General features: G+C 41.6%; 3 protein-coding genes across 5 annotated transcripts; 1 reads left to right on the top strand and 2 right to left on the bottom strand.

Moving 5' to 3' along the window:
* Positions 1-234: 234 nt before the first annotated feature.
* mblac2 (metallo-beta-lactamase domain containing 2) lies at positions 235-3,065 on the bottom strand. The gene is made up of 3 exons (XM_083979688.1): positions 2,523-3,065; positions 1,276-1,490; positions 235-958 (listed from the first exon to the last, which is right to left on the bottom strand). Exons 1-3 carry the CDS (start codon positions 2,962-2,964, stop codon positions 785-787), a joined length of 831 nt encoding a protein of 276 aa, XP_083835814.1. The 5' UTR covers positions 2,965-3,065; the 3' UTR covers positions 235-784.
* polr3g (polymerase (RNA) III (DNA directed) polypeptide G) lies at positions 2,867-7,273 on the top strand. Its single transcript, XM_083979689.1, has 8 exons — positions 2,867-2,986; positions 3,697-3,828; positions 5,686-5,815; positions 6,400-6,465; positions 6,550-6,609; positions 6,691-6,758; positions 6,853-6,978; positions 7,109-7,273. Exons 2-8 carry the CDS (start codon positions 3,718-3,720, stop codon positions 7,196-7,198), a joined length of 651 nt encoding a protein of 216 aa, XP_083835815.1. The 5' UTR covers positions 2,867-2,986; positions 3,697-3,717; the 3' UTR covers positions 7,199-7,273.
* Positions 7,274-7,412: 139 nt separating this feature from the next.
* lysmd3 (LysM, putative peptidoglycan-binding, domain containing 3) lies at positions 7,413-11,723 on the bottom strand. Of its 3 annotated transcripts, none has more exons than XM_083979684.1 (3): positions 11,610-11,723; positions 10,331-10,607; positions 7,413-9,123 (listed from the first exon to the last, which is right to left on the bottom strand). In XM_083979684.1, the coding sequence occupies exons 2-3, from the start codon at positions 10,595-10,597 to the stop codon at positions 8,428-8,430; spliced, it is 963 nt and encodes a 320-aa protein (XP_083835810.1). In that variant the 5' UTR covers positions 10,598-10,607; positions 11,610-11,723; the 3' UTR covers positions 7,413-8,427. The 3 variants fall into 3 exon arrangements, with proteins under 3 accessions (XP_083835810.1, XP_083835811.1, XP_083835812.1); XM_083979685.1 differs by having other exon boundaries at positions 11,346-11,716; XM_083979686.1 differs by having other exon boundaries at positions 11,663-11,682.
* Between the last annotated feature and the right edge of the window lie 4,636 nt (positions 11,724-16,359).

The raw sequence follows: 16,359 nt of genomic DNA, 5'->3' as shown, positions 1-16,359 counted from the left end.
TTTTCCATCAGATCATAAAAGTACTTAAAGATTTCTGCACTCTGAGAATATGATGGATCATATTCTATCCATTTCCCTTCTACACCTCTTCCTCCCTTCAGCAACAAATCCCATAGGAGATTGCCTGTTATACTGTAAGAACAACCGGAGATAAAACCCCATATTGAAGGTGCAGCAGTCTGTGTTGTAGAGGCATCAAGAAAAGCATGGTAGAACAGAGGCTTTATTGTCAGTGTTTCGATAGCAAAGCCGTAGATTAGTCAATAGTACAAAGCACTCTTACAAACATAGGAGGTAGTGGACACTGAGTCTTCACTGAGCGTTATAAGAATGCATAGAGAAATACTATGGCCTTATTATTGACTGTGTTTCAATTGTGTCAGAGGAAAACGCGAAGCTCCCTGCTTTCTGTTTGTAGTGCAGAGTTGTACCATTGTTGTGCTATTGTAAATTCACATCTGTTTTAAATATAAAAATCATACATCTAATAATATTCAGACCAACATACACATAATCATCAATATACAATCAAATAACACTCATAAATACTTTATATTATATGCTTTATATGATGCTGATAATTGACTTATGTAACCCAATGGGGGATTTTTACACAAAGTTTGGCAATTATATGAATTATTTTGGATTACATAAGTAAATGAACAATATTACTGTTACATACTGTATGGATAATGGGTGTTCGCCCTCCACACCCTCTTTCATGTCCTTTAAAATATTTGTCTGTGTGCACTTATGCTTCCTCCTGCTCCATGATCCCCTCTGATTAACAGGCACTCCGTGGGTTGGAAGCCCGCAGCGCCACCCCAGCCAGAGTACTCCAGGCAAATGTGGAGAACTTTGCGGGGCACGTTCCAGCTCTGCTGATATATGCGGTTGCGAGCCGATGGAGCCGCTTCGCGCCAAAGGTGTTGTAGTGTCCTGGGAGGACTTGGTCAACCTGTTTAATGAATATGGCAGTTGTTCAACAAATGATTCACAGCGTGTGCTTCATCTGTTTACGCATTGTTACACACCAATCTGTATTTATCAGATGATGAAACGTATCACTGATTCAAGGATGTTTTTATTGCTGCTAAATATTTTATTTTACATGAAAAATATTATATCTCCCTTCAAAATACACATAAAAAATAAACTTCTGGTCAAAAACAGGACCATGTCTGGATGCTTTGTATCAAAGCTCAGTTGACAATCACCGATGACAGAACTAGGAGCTGAAATGGTTAGGCCACTTCTAGTGTATTTCATTGTTACCTGTTCACTGTCGACCAGCCCGACCAACCGCTCACAGCTGCTGATGTACTCGCTGACGCGGCTGTAGGGCAGCCAGTCAATCATGGCACCGTCATACACGACGTCTCCGCTGAAGAGCAACTTATTGTCTCGGTCGTGGAGGCAGATGCTGCCCCGAGAGTGACCAGGCATGTGGAGCACGGTCAGCTGTCGGTCACCCAGGTTGATGACATCACCTAGACAGGAGAAAGGGGGGAGATAGTTGTATCATATTTTCACATTCATTCATATACACAAACACAGTGGAACTTCTGCAGATTAAAAATTTGTCTTCTTCATAATTTATTTAGCTGGAGTCAAGCTGGGGTTATATTTTTGTAACCCTGTGACACCATGATTTGTGGAGTCTTGGATATTCACCATATTGATTTGGTCCACACTGGGTATGACTTGCACTGTGTGTGTGTGTGTGTGACAATATAGGGAAACTGAAAGACCAAGCAATGAGATATTTTAACTGCATTGCAGCAGTGGTGGCTCTGACACAGCAGAACAAGTGTGTTGACCAACTCTGCAAAAATGACACTATCTGAATACTAAAGACAATAATAGATTTTTGTCCAAAATTCTAACATAATGCAGACTTTTGCTATCTATCTTAGAAATTATTATTATTATTTATTATTATTATTAAAATCTAAAGTTGCAGAATATGAGTTTAACCAGAGACGTTCTGTTTAACTTACTAGTGGTTGATGTTATGTGTATCTGCTCATTACGTGGAGGGTGTTGGTGTGATGCAGTGTGTGGCCATTCTGCATTTTCTTCTTTTCCTTCTTCGATGATGCAGAATGCATCAATCACTGGCACACCGGCTTAAAATAGAGCTGCTTTGCAAGTAAAGATGACGTATGCGGAAATAGTTTTAACCCCTTTACAATTAACGTGTCTGTAGCCATAGTATAGGCCGCCACCTTGTGCAATAATAAAGACATTAGGGAACGGTCAGGGTGCGTGTCTACGTGAGTCATTCTTCGGCCAAAATTCATTGTTCAGTCAATTCTTCCTATGGGGAAGAAATGGTTGCGTATAAAGCCCTCTGTGCAAACTAAAGAGTCCAGGTGCAGCCAGTGAATGTCGCCAAATGGTATCGACCATGATGCTCATTTCCAGGCAAATGCATTTAAACCTCATTACCTGACGTTTGATCACAGACCCACAACGCCTTACCAAGAATCACATCTGCAGAAGCGGCCTCTCCTACCTACCCTCCTGCAGGATGTGTGTGGGCTGCACAGCCTTCACTTTGTAGTGTCTTGCCCTCCATCCTGGACTGGGAGACTCGGCTATCTCCCTGTCGCTGAGCCAGGTGACCGTTTCAAAGTTGTCTCCGTTGGCCAGGGCATCGACCTCGGCACTGTGGACGCCCACCTGTTGGAACTGATGCAGACCGCCCGAGTGGTCGAAGTGTGCGTGGGTGGCGATGGCCAGCAGCGGATTCTTCCTTTGCGGGTCTTTGCCGAGCAGACCCTTCTCGTCGATGTAGTCAGGTAAGCTCCTCAAGCCCAGACCAGTGTCTATGACTACGTCCTGGTGTGTGCCGCGGAGCAGCCAGATGTTGGCCCGGTTCTCTGACTGGTAGAATCGCTCCTGGATCCAGAAGAGTCCGTCTCCGAGCGATTTGTGAGCGTACCAGTCGGCTGCAGACATCCCAGTTCATGCACCTGTCGAGGTAAGCTGCTGTGGTTATTGTGCTGTCTGGGGATTTTTTTTTGCGGCGGAGAGGTGTGACTGCTAGCCGTCTAGCTAGAGGTGCTATGTTTTCATTGAGGTTAATGTGACGGGGGGGCCGCTGGCACACCCTTGTAGGAGGAGAGCGCGCTCATTGGGCGAACGGGCGAGTGACGTTAGACTGGAACGCGCTGCCATTGGCTGCAAAATAAGCCACGCCCTCTCAGACGTCAAGCGGAGGCGGGGTGAATTAAAGCCACATTTCCACATGCTGACCACTGTAGAGTGAGCATAGTGTTGCATGGCAGTGCTAGCAAAGTGGCACAGGTTTACACTAGACTTAGCTGTAAAATTGGTGTTTTCAGGAGTTAGTGTACGGGTCTAACAGCAGATACAATCGGGAAGCTTAATGTACAGTCTAAAAGTGACACGTGGAGACTCAGTAAAGGCTCAATGCCGCTGAACAGCCCTGAAGTAGATAAGACTTTTAGGACTGTACGTCTCCACATTAGGAACAATTTACTAACAGCCCCTTAGTGAGTATTACAACTTTCGGTGTATGGTATTGTGTTTCCGACATTATATCAGTGCTGTCCAACGTTGCATAGTTGGCAAAGTGAGAGAAAAGGCGACGCAGCGTTGCATTAACTTGTTGTGTCCGCACGTGTGTGTAGTGGCGTTGACTGAGAACATGTGGGCTCTGTGCTGTAGGTACAGAGGAGGCTTGCAGCCATGGCAGGCAAGGGTCGTGGAGTGGCTGCCTTTACCTTCAACATTGAGGCTCTGGGCATCGGCAGGGGCAGCATGCCAGACGCCAGGGTGGGGCCCAGTCCGTTGTTTCCAGTAAGTACCGACTTCTCTCTCTCCGTCTCTCACTCACTCACTCACTCACTCGTTCACTCACTCACTCACACACACACGATGACATATCACATTGTAGTATTAGAGTATTAAATTCACCCATAAACAGTCATAGTGTTAAATTATTATTATTATTATTATTTTTTAAATATATATATATGAATTTCCGGGGATTTGGCCACAGATTACAGAAGCAGGTGAAAATTGCATCATCCATTTAAATAAAAACACATTAATATAATATGAAATGTGTATTTGCATGAAAAAAGTTTGGTTAAAGCTGTATATCATGAAGCGTGTCTTCCTAGATCATCAGTTGCTAAAGTATCCTCCATTATTTTCTGCATGATGCAGCAAACAGGGGGGCAAAGGGCAAAGATGAGCTTTTGATCAGGGTCATTTGAGGCCCTTGATGGTCAGTTCTGCCTTTTTGGATTAAGTTTAATTTTGTGAGACACCTTGTCAAATGAATTACTGAACTGAACAGCAATAGTTTTCCAAGCAGGGGCCACGGCCCATGCAGGGAGGCCAGTGGACATTAAGGATTCCTCAGCAAATTGGTAGGAAGATGGGGGGTGGGGGCAATTACAGTACAATATTATTCAAATATAACTATTTATATACTATATGCACTTTTATGTGCATTACTATAAAATATAGGCTATTTAATATCATATTGAAATCTTACTTGTCATGCTCAACTTTCTGTTGCTGGCAGTCAAAACATCTGTCACCATGTCATAAACTAGCTGACTCCTTGGTCAGTGCCTCTCACTGTGCTGTTCTACACTGCCTATAAAAAGTATTCACCCCCCTCTCAGATGTTTTCCCCTTTTATTGCTTTCATACATGAAATAACTATTTAATGTCAAAGTGAAACCGGATTTTTAGTGATGTCATTTAATTAAAACTATATAATGTGAAATAAATGACTGCATAAATATTCACCCCTAAGTGACAGACTTCAATTGAGATTCAGTTACTTAATGCTAGTAATCTCACAATTAGTGAAATGGAGATCACCTGAGTGCAAAATATTGCAAAAGCCTGGATGATAATCTGACTAAGGCTGCAAGAGAGCTACAAAAAAGGATGGATTTATTTTCCAGTAGGACAACGACCCAAAGCATACAGCAAAAGCTACACAGAAATGGTTTACAGGTAACCATGTGAATGGTCTGGAGTGGCCGAGTCAAAGCTAGCTAGTGCTACAAAAATGGACCAGGAAAAGACCTGACAGCTGCTAATGTAATTATTCTTGTGTAAATTAAAATGAGAAAATATATTAAAGGGATAGGTCAACATTTTGGAAAAATGTGTCTATTGCCATAATCCCTAGTCATAGGAGAAGGTTCATTACATTACATTACATCATTAGTGCATGTTGTTTTGAGATTTGTGGGGCAGAGATGCAAGCTGTGACCTGCACATTCGCCACACTATGAAATAATCATGTATAGTTATTGAACATTAAGCAAATACTCTGAACTACTCGCACTTTTGAAATCACTCCGCCCAGCAGCCCTGTCTGGAATGTAGCTACTACTTCCGGCTATGCATTTGCCTCAAAAACAACTCTGTCTCGTAATGTTACATGATGATTTCAAAGCGTGGTGAATGTGCAGGTCACAACTTGTCTAGGAGAACGTTTTGGGGTTGTTGGATTGTGTATGAGTTTTGAGGGGCAGGGAATCTGTACCGTTCACCTCTATCATATTCGCTGAGCAGCTCGCATCTCTGCCCCGCAGATCTCAAAAGAACATGCACCGATAGTTAAAGGTAACATAATTGTCACACTTAATCACTATCACATCTCCTCTACTATCCATCCCCGGCCAGAACACAGACTTCAAACCAGTTCCACTGAAAGTTGGTGAGGATGAGGACTACATGTTGGCCTTAAAACAGGAGATGAGGGGCACAATGCAACGGCTGCCACACAACATCAAGGCTAACAACAATAAAGCAGGTGAGAGGGAGAACAGTGCATTAGAAACCTGACAGCCAGTAGAAATGCTACAGTATAGCAAGACAATTGGCTGCTGTGAGGAAATAAAATGCACTTAGGAACACTTAGGAACTGAAACATTTAATTAGGGTCATATCTGGAAAAGGAGAGACAGACTGATTTTTGGCAGAAATATTGGGTTACAGCTGCTGTCTCATCTGGCGGTTTTGATTTGATTCTCATGGACTGGCCTTACAGGCCTTTCAGATTTCCCTCGATCAACATTGAGCTAAATACATTCACAACAAGTAGTAGCCTAGATTTTTGTTTATAATATCCTAAATGTTTTCAGGTATACAGTATATTGTTGGTGCTTTACAAAAAAAATCTGATAGCTGTAATTTCCATATCCAGGATCTTGAAAATGTATAACCATATCTGGAAATGTGATGTGATTTAATTTAATTTATCACCATGCCAAAGATGCAGGAGTAGCACCCAGTGATTGGTGTTTTTTACTTGCGGTTCAGCTACTATGACTGTGAGGTAAGAGTGATTTGTTTAAGTGTATTGAGGCAGAACTTGTTGTTGTTTATGTGAAACAGAAGTGGAGAGATACACGGAGAGATACCTAAAGCAAAGCCAGATGGAGGATGAGGAATGGACTCCAGGTACTTGCATGACACACAATCATGGGATTTAAGCACAATTAGAAAATATGGTAAATCAAGTTAATATTTTGCTTGATATTCTAGACTGGAACCTTTTCCCCAAAGAACTGATGCCCCAAAATAAAAGACCTCGTGCTAAAGCAGGTATATTAAAGCCATTTACTTATGTAATGAAATTTTAGTCTGTAACTATAAGTTTCAATACAAAATGCTTAAATCCAACAGGTACAAAGAGGAAAACAACAGGGAAGATACCAAACAAAGACACTCATGATGTGCTGAGTAAATTAGATGTAAGGCCATCTAGACTTGTTTGTGCAACTTCATGTATTCATGTCCGTTTGAGCTAGCAAATGTTAATATTTAATCCTGACATCAATATTGTAGGAACTGGCAAAAAAAGATGATGGAAACCCTGAAAAATCAGATGACGAGACCGAGAAGAAACCGGGGAAGGAGGGTGAAGAGGAAGAAATTGAAGAGGAAGAATATGAAGAAGAGGATATTGAAGAGGTTAGATTAACAATGATAATCTGAAATTTCAATTGCCAAATTTGTTCAATATAAATTTAATTTGGATTATTTATATATATATACTGATAAATCTATTTTGACTTTATCCTTTTCCTTTGTTTCTGTGTAGGAAAATGACTACATAGAAAGCTATTTTGACAATGGTGAAGAATTTGGTGCAGGCAGTGATGACAACATGGATGGTGAAGCAACATACTGAGGCAGCGTAACTCAACTATGCAAATCCAAGCGAGCGTACACTGTTGAAGCAAACGGTCATCATATGATTTGTTTCTTCTCGTTAAATATTGTAGATATGTTGGATATATTGCTAAGCAGAACGATACTTTTGTTTGCATTGTGGTCTTGAGAAGCAAGTTTTCCTTTAATGACTTCTGTAAATAAGAAAGGCCAAACTATGTGTACACTGGCAATAATTTATTCAAAATAGATGTATTTATTCTCCAGCCTGTAGGAAGTCTCCACAGGTTGAAAGGCACATAATGTCGACAACACAAAATGCTTTGTCATAAAATATCAAGTGAACACAGTGAAAATAAAAGGGCTATATAACAAAGACTAAAGTTTCACATAATTATAGTGTCATTGTGGGAATACTGTGCATTTCCCATATTCCTCACCATGCTCTTAGAGGTTATTTTTTTTGAAAGAAAAGCTTTCTTCAGGCAAGCTCAAATTACAAAATCGCTCAAGGAATTTCTTAAACATAATTTAACTGCAACTCCAAATACTGATAAAGTAAAACAAATGCTCAATAGTGGTGAAATAAATTAATTCTGTATTAAACACAATGGCAGCATTCATACTTTTCCAACAAGTAGCACTGAAAATTACTAACATCTGCAAAAAAAAAAAAAAAAGCTGAACAAACTCTGTAAATACCAGAGTAATTTTGTGCATGAGGTTTTCAAACAACATCCACAAAGAAACAGGTGAGAGATTTTCTCTCGGTTTATTTATGAACTCCTTGGACACAGTTTGTGTTGAGCTTACTGCAAATGCAGCAACCCAGCTGATAAAAACATCTCCTTGGTTCTCCTGACTCTGCTTATTATATAAACTCTGGAACCTGTCCATGAGTTCCAGGAAGTTCAGCTATTATAAAAATCTGTCTGTCAAAATGGAAAACGCATCTGAAAGACAAGTGGACCCATTTCCAGCCCATCAGCGCTCCGTGTTGAAAAGTATATACCGTACGTAAATACAAGTAGACAGACGTGCGGAATGATTGTGGCCACACCCTTATTCCTAGTCTCTCAACAGGATAAACTTATCTGCAGCCACTTTGAAGTGACTGCCCAAATCAGACAGATTGCATTGGTGTATTTAGTCAATAAAATCATTTAAAAATGGGAACATCCAGTCAGTTTTATTAGGTCTCTGAGCTAGCAACCAATATATGTGTATATATAAAGTTATATTCCCTTGCTATGTTTTCTCGTGCGCTTCGTGTTCAGCATCTCCTGGTTTGTCCGCAGCAGGTCCCTGGGGATTCCCATTAACCACATTTCCAGCATCATGTCCAGCCCCTGCATTGTTGTGATCTCCAGCAGAAATGTCCACATTACTGTCCTGGTGTTGAACTTGTGGAGGAATGCCGCCATGATGGCTGACATCAGCTTTCATAAGAACCTCATAGTACAGCAGATAAAACACAGGCGTGACTATACCAACAACCAGCATGATGGCCACTGCCGTCCACCATCTCATGCCCCAGTCGGCTCCATAATAAGGGTCCTTTCTCTGTACTGGTTTATACTCTGCTTCTGCTAACAGCGGCTGCTGCTGCTGCAGCGTTAAGGAGGAAACAACCTCATTCAGGCTGCTCCGAGATGGGCCTGTGGATTTCACCAGGCGCTCAATGTCCTTGTCCTTCTCCAGGAGAAATCCTTCCACGCTATCAGTGGAAGAACAAGAAGAGTCTGTGGAGGACTCAGAAGGGAGGGAGGTAACAGGTGAGATCTGAGGCAGGCGGCTTGCACCAGAGGGAGAGGCGGGTTTAAGAGGACCGGTGCTGTGAGTCTCAGTGAGGACACTGAACCTCCTCACCGGAATCTTAACTGAACGCAAGGCAAAGAAGTCCTGCTCTGTCAGGAGGTTGTTGGCACGTTTTAGGTCTGCCACCTAGGAAAATAGAATAGATGAAATAAGTAAAATGATTACAGACAACAACAAAAATTCTGCATTGTGAGACAATAACTTTTGCTTAGGTGGATTTAACAGTGAGTTTCCTCTCAAACAACCCAAATTCAAATACAAGGTTTATGGTTTTAAGGCCCTCCAATACTGTTATTTGAAGCATGGAGTGGCTTCTTCATGATTTCAAAATCACTAATTTAAAAGAAAAAAAAAGATTTTTCTTTGTTTACACAACTTGCTGGTGGCTGGTCACATATTATAAAATATCAATTATAGGCAACCTTCAACAGAATTATAAAAATAACAATCCAGCATATTACATGAAAAATCAGGTATAGAATTAAATGTGTGTCTGTGGGACAAACACTGGATAGGATTAAATGTTTTAACCTCAAGGACTCTAACAAATCAATCATCCTCTACCATGGATAATTGATGCCATAATCTTAATCGATGCATTTCCATTTTCATTTTATTTTTTAAGAGCCATTTATTTACTCTGAAAACATGTTCAGGTTATAAACCCTCTTTTCTCTCTTTGATTGGGAAATAAATATTTTTACATCCGATGTGGGAATGCTCTTTTGGATAACTGCAGGACAAATTATTCAATTTTATACACCAAATGTATTTCCTGCTACAATAACGGACACATTCTTTTAATGCAATAAATATAAAAACCTCCTCTACACCCAGTGTTGTTGTAGGGTACTTAATTCTAAAGACCTGTGAAGGCATGGAGGAATCTGGATTAAACACAGGATTTTGAAGCATTGGATAACGTTTTTAAACTGATTTTGTAACTGTGAGTGAGAGAAAAAGAGAGAGAGAGAGACCAGAGAGAGATCACTTGCACATGTTGCAGGTTGTTTTGATTTTACCTTGTGTGCAGTCTGGTGCATCAGTCTGCCTGGAGACTGTGCTGGGCTTAATTATTTCATCTGACTATAACTACATTGATCTAAAATACAGAATTATTCTAATACAGGCATGAGAGAGAGTAGTAGAGTAGTAACAGAGTTTGTTCTAACTCTGCCGTTGTACAGAAAGAGGAATTATAAATTATAAAGACATGTTTGGGAACCTGTAAGAGTTGCTTGTATAAACATTCAAGGCCAAATTTGCTTCTGTTTCTGCAGGAAAACTCAAAAAAAGAAGAGCGATTCAGACACAGATGTGAACATAGACGTACAGAGCAATGGTACTGTAGGGAAATGCTGTTCAGAGTGTCACCCTCTTGGATATCTCTGGTCAGGTAGATAATATCGTCCATCCTCTCTCTGGAAGTGCTCCTCCGTAGCCTTTCTCTGCCACGAGGCCGCAGTTCATAGTTCTCCCCATCTTCCTCTGACAGATCATTCTCTGAGCCATTGTTTCCAAACAGGTAGGCATGACCGCCATTGGCAGGCTGCACCATGGTGGCTGACTGGAAACCATAGTGCTGGCTTCTGCTGGACATTTTTTCCTCACTGTATGGGAAGAAATAAGTTTGAGTATTAAATCATGAACTAACAAAGTTCTGAATAAAGGTGAACAAAAAACTGTAATACATGGTTGATCCTAGGTAAACAAGCAATCACGGGCCACTGCATCCTACTTATTATAAAAATGTAACTCAGCATACGTTTCTTTCTTTGAAAACTTTGTAGGGTGAGGGCGAGGTTCGCTAATTATACGTTGGCTATTATCTGACAGTCTGGAAATTCAAGTTACATTTAAGCAGGATATACTGGAAGAGGCTATAAGCGTCACTTATGTGTGTGTTTGTCTTTTTAAATGGACCTTTAGTCTAATAATAAAAGTCTATCTATCTATTAACAGTCTTTCTCGTGTCAAGGTCCTCTGATTACATAACATTTCAGTTCGTTACCCAGCATGGGCCAGTGGAAGACTTTTTGCTTCGGCAACTGGAACATCTATTCAGATCACGTTATCTGGTCATTTCTCTATCACAACATTGGACACAGGCATCAGATAAATAAAATCAACTCTTTTACGACTTAACGACTGAATGCCACAGTCTTGGCCAACGCTAATGTTAGCTAAGTTATCAGCTAACAGTCCAAAGTGCTGACCATAAGCACAGCACTATCAAGTACACAAGGGTGTCATTAACTAGACAAGCTGAGAGTTAACGTAGCGGTGGTTGTAAGCCAAGGTTAGCTTTTACTTGTCTAAGCAATTAGCTACACCTTAGTACCGCTCACCCCACGGAAGTCCGGTCAACGTCGTCATCGTCGTCAACAACGAAAGACCATGTAACTTCAGTAACTCGCCCCTAAGTGACCAAATCACGGCCTCAAATGAATATTGGTAAAGCGCACGTCCACAGTCCAGCTCGCTAGCACAGGCTAGGCTAATGCTAGCTGGCGTCCACTTTGGTGGCCAGTGAGGTCCAAACTGTTGTGGAAGTCAGTGGTCAAAGCTGATGAATTGTGCGAAAGGAGTTAGTTATCAGCAAGCGTCTTTACCTGTAAAAAGTGAACAGCGATCAATCAATTGTCTTGAATAATATCCATCATACTTCCAGGAGATTATCTTCGCTCTCACCTTCTTCTTCTTCTACTTGGTTGGTTTGTTGCTGCTGCTGGTGCTACCGTTCACGCCACGTCAACAGAATACTTACGTAATGACGTTGTAGCTGACGCCTCCAAACTGCCCACGGTTAATCACAAGATGGCGCCAAAAGTTAAGTTAAAGCAGAGAATTTCTGTCCCTGGTTAAAGCTGGATATTTCCTAGATTTTCAAAGTGGATGGTGCAACTACCAAGAATTTAGATAGAAGTTGATGCCGAGCTAGTGTTATATTCAGGATTCGGTCCTTTATATTCGTATTTGCTACTTTGTCAGTTCACATAGCCGAAGCTAAAACAAAAACAAGCTAGTCTGGATGTAGTAATTGACGGTTGTTAAGACTATGGAGGAGAAACCAGGCTCAAACTAAAACTAAGCTAGCTAAAGTCAGTTAACCTATTTTAAACACACAGTAAGTATCAAGTTCATGCTTATTTGTCTACATAGGTTACCATTTCCACTCCTTGAATGTAACAGGTAGGCTGTACAAAGCTCTGTATTTATCAACAAGGAGGGACATTTCAGGGTCATAAGGACACAAGTGCGATGCTTTGTTAACTCCAAGTGTTTGGCCAAGTGTGTTAAATTTCAAGTTACTGTGCCACAAATCTGGAAAGTTTATGTGGAGTTATGATAACAGCAGCGGAGAGAGGGACAGCAGGGGGGGGGGGGGTCTATGCCTGCTCGGCTCACAGGGTGGAGCTGTCCGCCACCACACTGTGCACCCTCCAGAGACAAATGGGATTAAAACATCTTGTCTCATTAGGCATCGACCGGGAGACGAGCTGGAGTCACTGGAAGGCTGCAAACTAATCTTTTCTGTTGGGACAGCGAGTCGTGTGTACAGTAGTGGCAGCTCTCACATGGCTGCTGCAGGAGCCCGGAGCTGTGTGTAGAGTAGAGACAGGAGAGGAGAGGGTCCTGAAGAGACCACCGAGGAGCCGCTCCATCCGCCCGTCCATCTGTCCGCTATTCCTCCCGGCTTCAGTACCGTTAGATTGCATACGCGCTTCATCCAATGTTGTTCACCGGGAACTCAAAACTGAAAAGGAATAACTGATCACAGCAGGGTTAGGTTTTTTTTTTTCTTCTTTTTCTTCAAGTAGTACAAAACGATGCAGTGTTTGGCTGCTGTCTGGAAGAGGAGGAGCTGAGAACCCCGGGAGCGCTTATCGATGTTACCCACAACAATAAAGATATTGTAGCAATTTATCTTGGACAGAGAGGCCAAGCAAGGTGTCAGGTAAGTTGAAATGATTTATTTTATGTCTTTTTTTCAAAGATGTCTCTGTTTGTCTTTGTGAGCAGGCTAGTGGCAATGATGAGTGGCGACCAGCAAAACTTTATAGTGGATTAATTTCATAGAAAGACTTGAGGGTGCGATGATATCTCTTTGTGACACATGGTTATTCAGTCTCATGGACAATGCACCCGTCTTAGATGTATTTTTCAGTAGGTGTGTCAGAAATGATTGGTGACTGGAGGCTATTTTACCAGCGGCAGATAAATAGTGATGAGAATAAAGGAAACAAATGAGTAGCGATACTCCTCATCAATTATGCCAGACAGCTCAAGCAGACATATTGTATAACACTATAAGAAAACGATTAAAAGTGGTTGGCCGCTGCTAATTTCTTTTTGCACCGTGCCAAAAAATCCCCCTCGGAGCAGCTAATAAAATTGAAAAGCCTAAATATTGATTCAGCGCAATCAGTAAATGAATGGTCGCCCATTGAGGACGGAGACAAACGCTTCCATGGTTACATTCAGGATCTCCAGTGTGATTACTGCGCTTTGTGTGGGTTTTCTCTCTCCCACTGAAATACAACAACAGTTCAGGGGGAACTGCCACACATGGTGAGCTGGAGACCCGCTCATAAAGGCTCCGTTGACTAATCTATAGGCTTACTCGGGCCATAAGTAATCTTGGCACACTTTGAGTTGCGCACATGTGCTGATACTGTTAAATAAACGAGTGCTGCCTGTAGCTTCATTGTGCCGCCGCTTCTTTGCACATTTTACGCAGATGCCCAGGCTCCATAATTTACACCAGTTGATGAGGTGGGGGCTATTCGGTGCTTGAATAATTGAATACGTCCACCTTATCTCTAATTGATTTGACATGATGTCATCTTGGTGCGTCCCTTGCAAATCTCTTTTGTTGCCTCCTCTGTGGTGCCTCAGCAGAGGAAAATCCTTTTTCTCACTGGGGAGGAAGGGAGGGAGCTGCTTCTGTATCCATTCAGCACTTACACCTGCTGTTCCTCAGCGCCAGCCTTCATTCTTCACTGTTTGTGAAATGTACCTTTGTATAAGTGGGTGAATTATTCAATCACATGAAGCATTACAGTCGTCCCTCTTTGTTTGCAAAGAAGCAGCAAAACTTGCCATGAAATGCTCACAATTTTCTCTCCTCGAACCTTCAGTGTCTGCTTCCATCATCACAAACCCACATGTCATGGTCAGTCTCTCTTTTTTTTGTAGATTTGAATCTTCTAAGATCCTCACTTGCTCAGAGCCAAGTCCCTTTGTTTGTCAGTGTTTATGTCATTGCCTGGCAGGGGTCAGCCCCCAGTCGCCTGTGTGTGAGGGTCTGAATGTGATTCACTGGGCGGAAACTGTTTTACTGCCTGCCTCTCTCCCCTTCTGTCTCACCCCCCCTAATGGCTGCACAGTACAAAAGGGGACAGTGCCATAAACAGAGCTTGTTCATTGATTAAAGGTGCTGAAGTGTTGCACATTGCAGACGGGAGGAGATTGATGTTTGCCCTGGATGAGGGGACTTACATTGTCCATGTGTGGGTATAGAGGGAAATAGTAGATGGGTGCATGCATAGCTCTCCACACACTTCACCACCCTGCAACAGGCTGTGCCCACCTCTGTGCACTCATGATCACTATTGGGTGTAAGAGTTGCAAAGGATGTCTTTCTCTGTGGAGCGAAGGACATTTGTAACATTGAAAAAAAGAAAAGAAACAACCTTGTGGCTTGATAGCTGTTCTATGTGTGCAGATATCCTCTTTGTCATGCACAATATCTCCATTTTACCTCCTACACATATCTGCACCAGTTTTATTGGAACATCAAATTTGTTTTGTTGCATGTGTTGAGCATCGAACCACATTCTTGTTTATTTATATGGCATATTCTAAACTAAACACAAAGGGGTATAGTTGTCTTCCCCTCAGTGGATGTCTTGCATTTTGGTCTTTTATGGTATGGAAAGAGAAAACCTGCAGACCTGCCCACTACACCTCTTATTAGTTATGGTCTGGTTTTCATTTCCACACCTTGAGAGGATAAAATGTTGCGCCTAACCCACTCCTCTTTCAAATCACCATTTGCTTCAGAAGTACCACAGCAAAGCAATTCGTAATCCTTTGTTGTAAGACAGTCCAGATGCATACCACAAACTTGCCTCATTGGCATGATATTTTGGAGCTCACTCATATCACTGAAAGCTAATTTAAGTTTATGAATCGCGAGTGTTAATATTTTTTAAACATAAATCAAAAATTCCTAAGTCTGAAGACATTTTTTGAAAGATGAACTGTGCTTTTTTGCAAACACAGCCGAGATGTAGAGGGGTTTCCCCGTGCCTTTTAAATGCACTACAATATTGGGGAGAAAATAAGCACGAGGCAAACTTGGATGTTGAACAAAATGTTTGCACATGCACATGTACCGTAGTCATGAGTTTCTGGTGCTTTTTGGATTTAAGCTGTTTTCCATGGCTGCAAATTCAAACTGTTTTGTATTAATTCATTTTTTGAGGTTTAGAGATAGACATTTTAAAACAGAAGGTAGTTTGAAGCCCTCTCATTCAGATTTTTCTGTCATTTGAGAGTATTGCTTCTCGATTATGTGATATTTGGCCAATGTGGGGAAAAAAGCACTGCTGTGGGCAGACGGTATAATTAAGGCTCTCAAATCCACAAGGAGACATTGAGGAGATGAGAGTGTGCGATGGGGTCAAAGAAAAAAATACAAATACAGCAAAATGACGAAACAACAACATGAGATAAACATCCCTACTGTATACTCCTTATAGGATTGGAAACAATTTGTTTTTAGTGTTTAAATCTGATGTATGTTGCTAATCTCTAGTAATACAGGACCTGTGGTACATGCACATTAACCTGTTGTTAAAACTTAACAGTTGCCGCCATGTCTACAACGCCAGTGAGGGCGATTTTAAATTTAGTGAATGGACAAATTCAAGTCATAAAGAACTCTCTTGTAATGTTCTCTGGGATTTTAATACTTTGTTTTCAAAAATCATTTGACAGTTCATGCTTACGCACAAGAGACAGTATCATGTTTTAGTAGTTGTTGTCCTTGGAGCAGAGGGACAGGAAAGTGGTGGGCCCACAGCGGTGGCCAACAATCCTGAGGTCTCTTTAGTGGGCCTGACCAACCGCATATTGTTCCCGGTGAGAGGATTCTTGTACGGTTGCTGCAGTGAACCCTCGGCCATGACCTCGCTGTCAACTCTCATAATCGCACACCCCTACAAACACACATATACAACCACACACACACTTATTGTTACACCTCATGCTCTGTAAAGGCAATTATCAATACAGCAACCCCATTGGCGTATTAAACTTGAACTCTGTCCTCCTGTGATGTTAGAGAAGGTGGTG

The sequence above is a fragment of the Trachurus trachurus genome (genome assembly GCF_905171665.1).
Source record: "Trachurus trachurus genome assembly, chromosome: 9".
Lineage (NCBI taxonomy): Eukaryota > Metazoa > Chordata > Actinopteri > Carangiformes > Carangidae > Trachurus > Trachurus trachurus.
The sequence above is the reverse complement of the archived record's forward strand: the minus strand, read 5'-3'. Positions and strand labels throughout refer to the sequence as shown.

Excerpts from the sequence above, each read along its gene's own strand:
- mblac2 (XM_083979688.1), bottom strand. The coding sequence starts at position 2,964 with ATGTCTGCAGCCGACTGGTACGCTCACAAATCGCTCGGAGACGGACTC. Across the intron at positions 1,491-2,522 it reads CACACACATCCTGCAGGAGG|GTGATGTCATCAACCTGGGT; the intron begins GTAGGTAGGAGA and ends TCTCCTGTCTAG. Across the intron at positions 959-1,275 it reads GGCTGGTCGACAGTGAACAG|GTTGACCAAGTCCTCCCAGG; the intron begins GTAACAATGAAA and ends TTCATTAAACAG.
- polr3g (XM_083979689.1), top strand. The coding sequence starts at position 3,718 with ATGGCAGGCAAGGGTCGTGGAGTGGCTGCCTTTACCTTCAACATTGAG. Across the intron at positions 5,816-6,399 it reads GGCTAACAACAATAAAGCAG|AAGTGGAGAGATACACGGAG; the intron begins GTGAGAGGGAGA and ends TATGTGAAACAG. Across the intron at positions 6,759-6,852 it reads ATGTGCTGAGTAAATTAGAT|GAACTGGCAAAAAAAGATGA; the intron begins GTAAGGCCATCT and ends TCAATATTGTAG.
- lysmd3 (XM_083979684.1), bottom strand. The coding sequence starts at position 10,597 with ATGTCCAGCAGAAGCCAGCACTATGGTTTCCAGTCAGCCACCATGGTG. Across the intron at positions 9,124-10,330 it reads CCCTACAGTACCATTGCTCT|GTGGCAGACCTAAAACGTGC; the intron begins GTACGTCTATGT and ends CTATTTTCCTAG.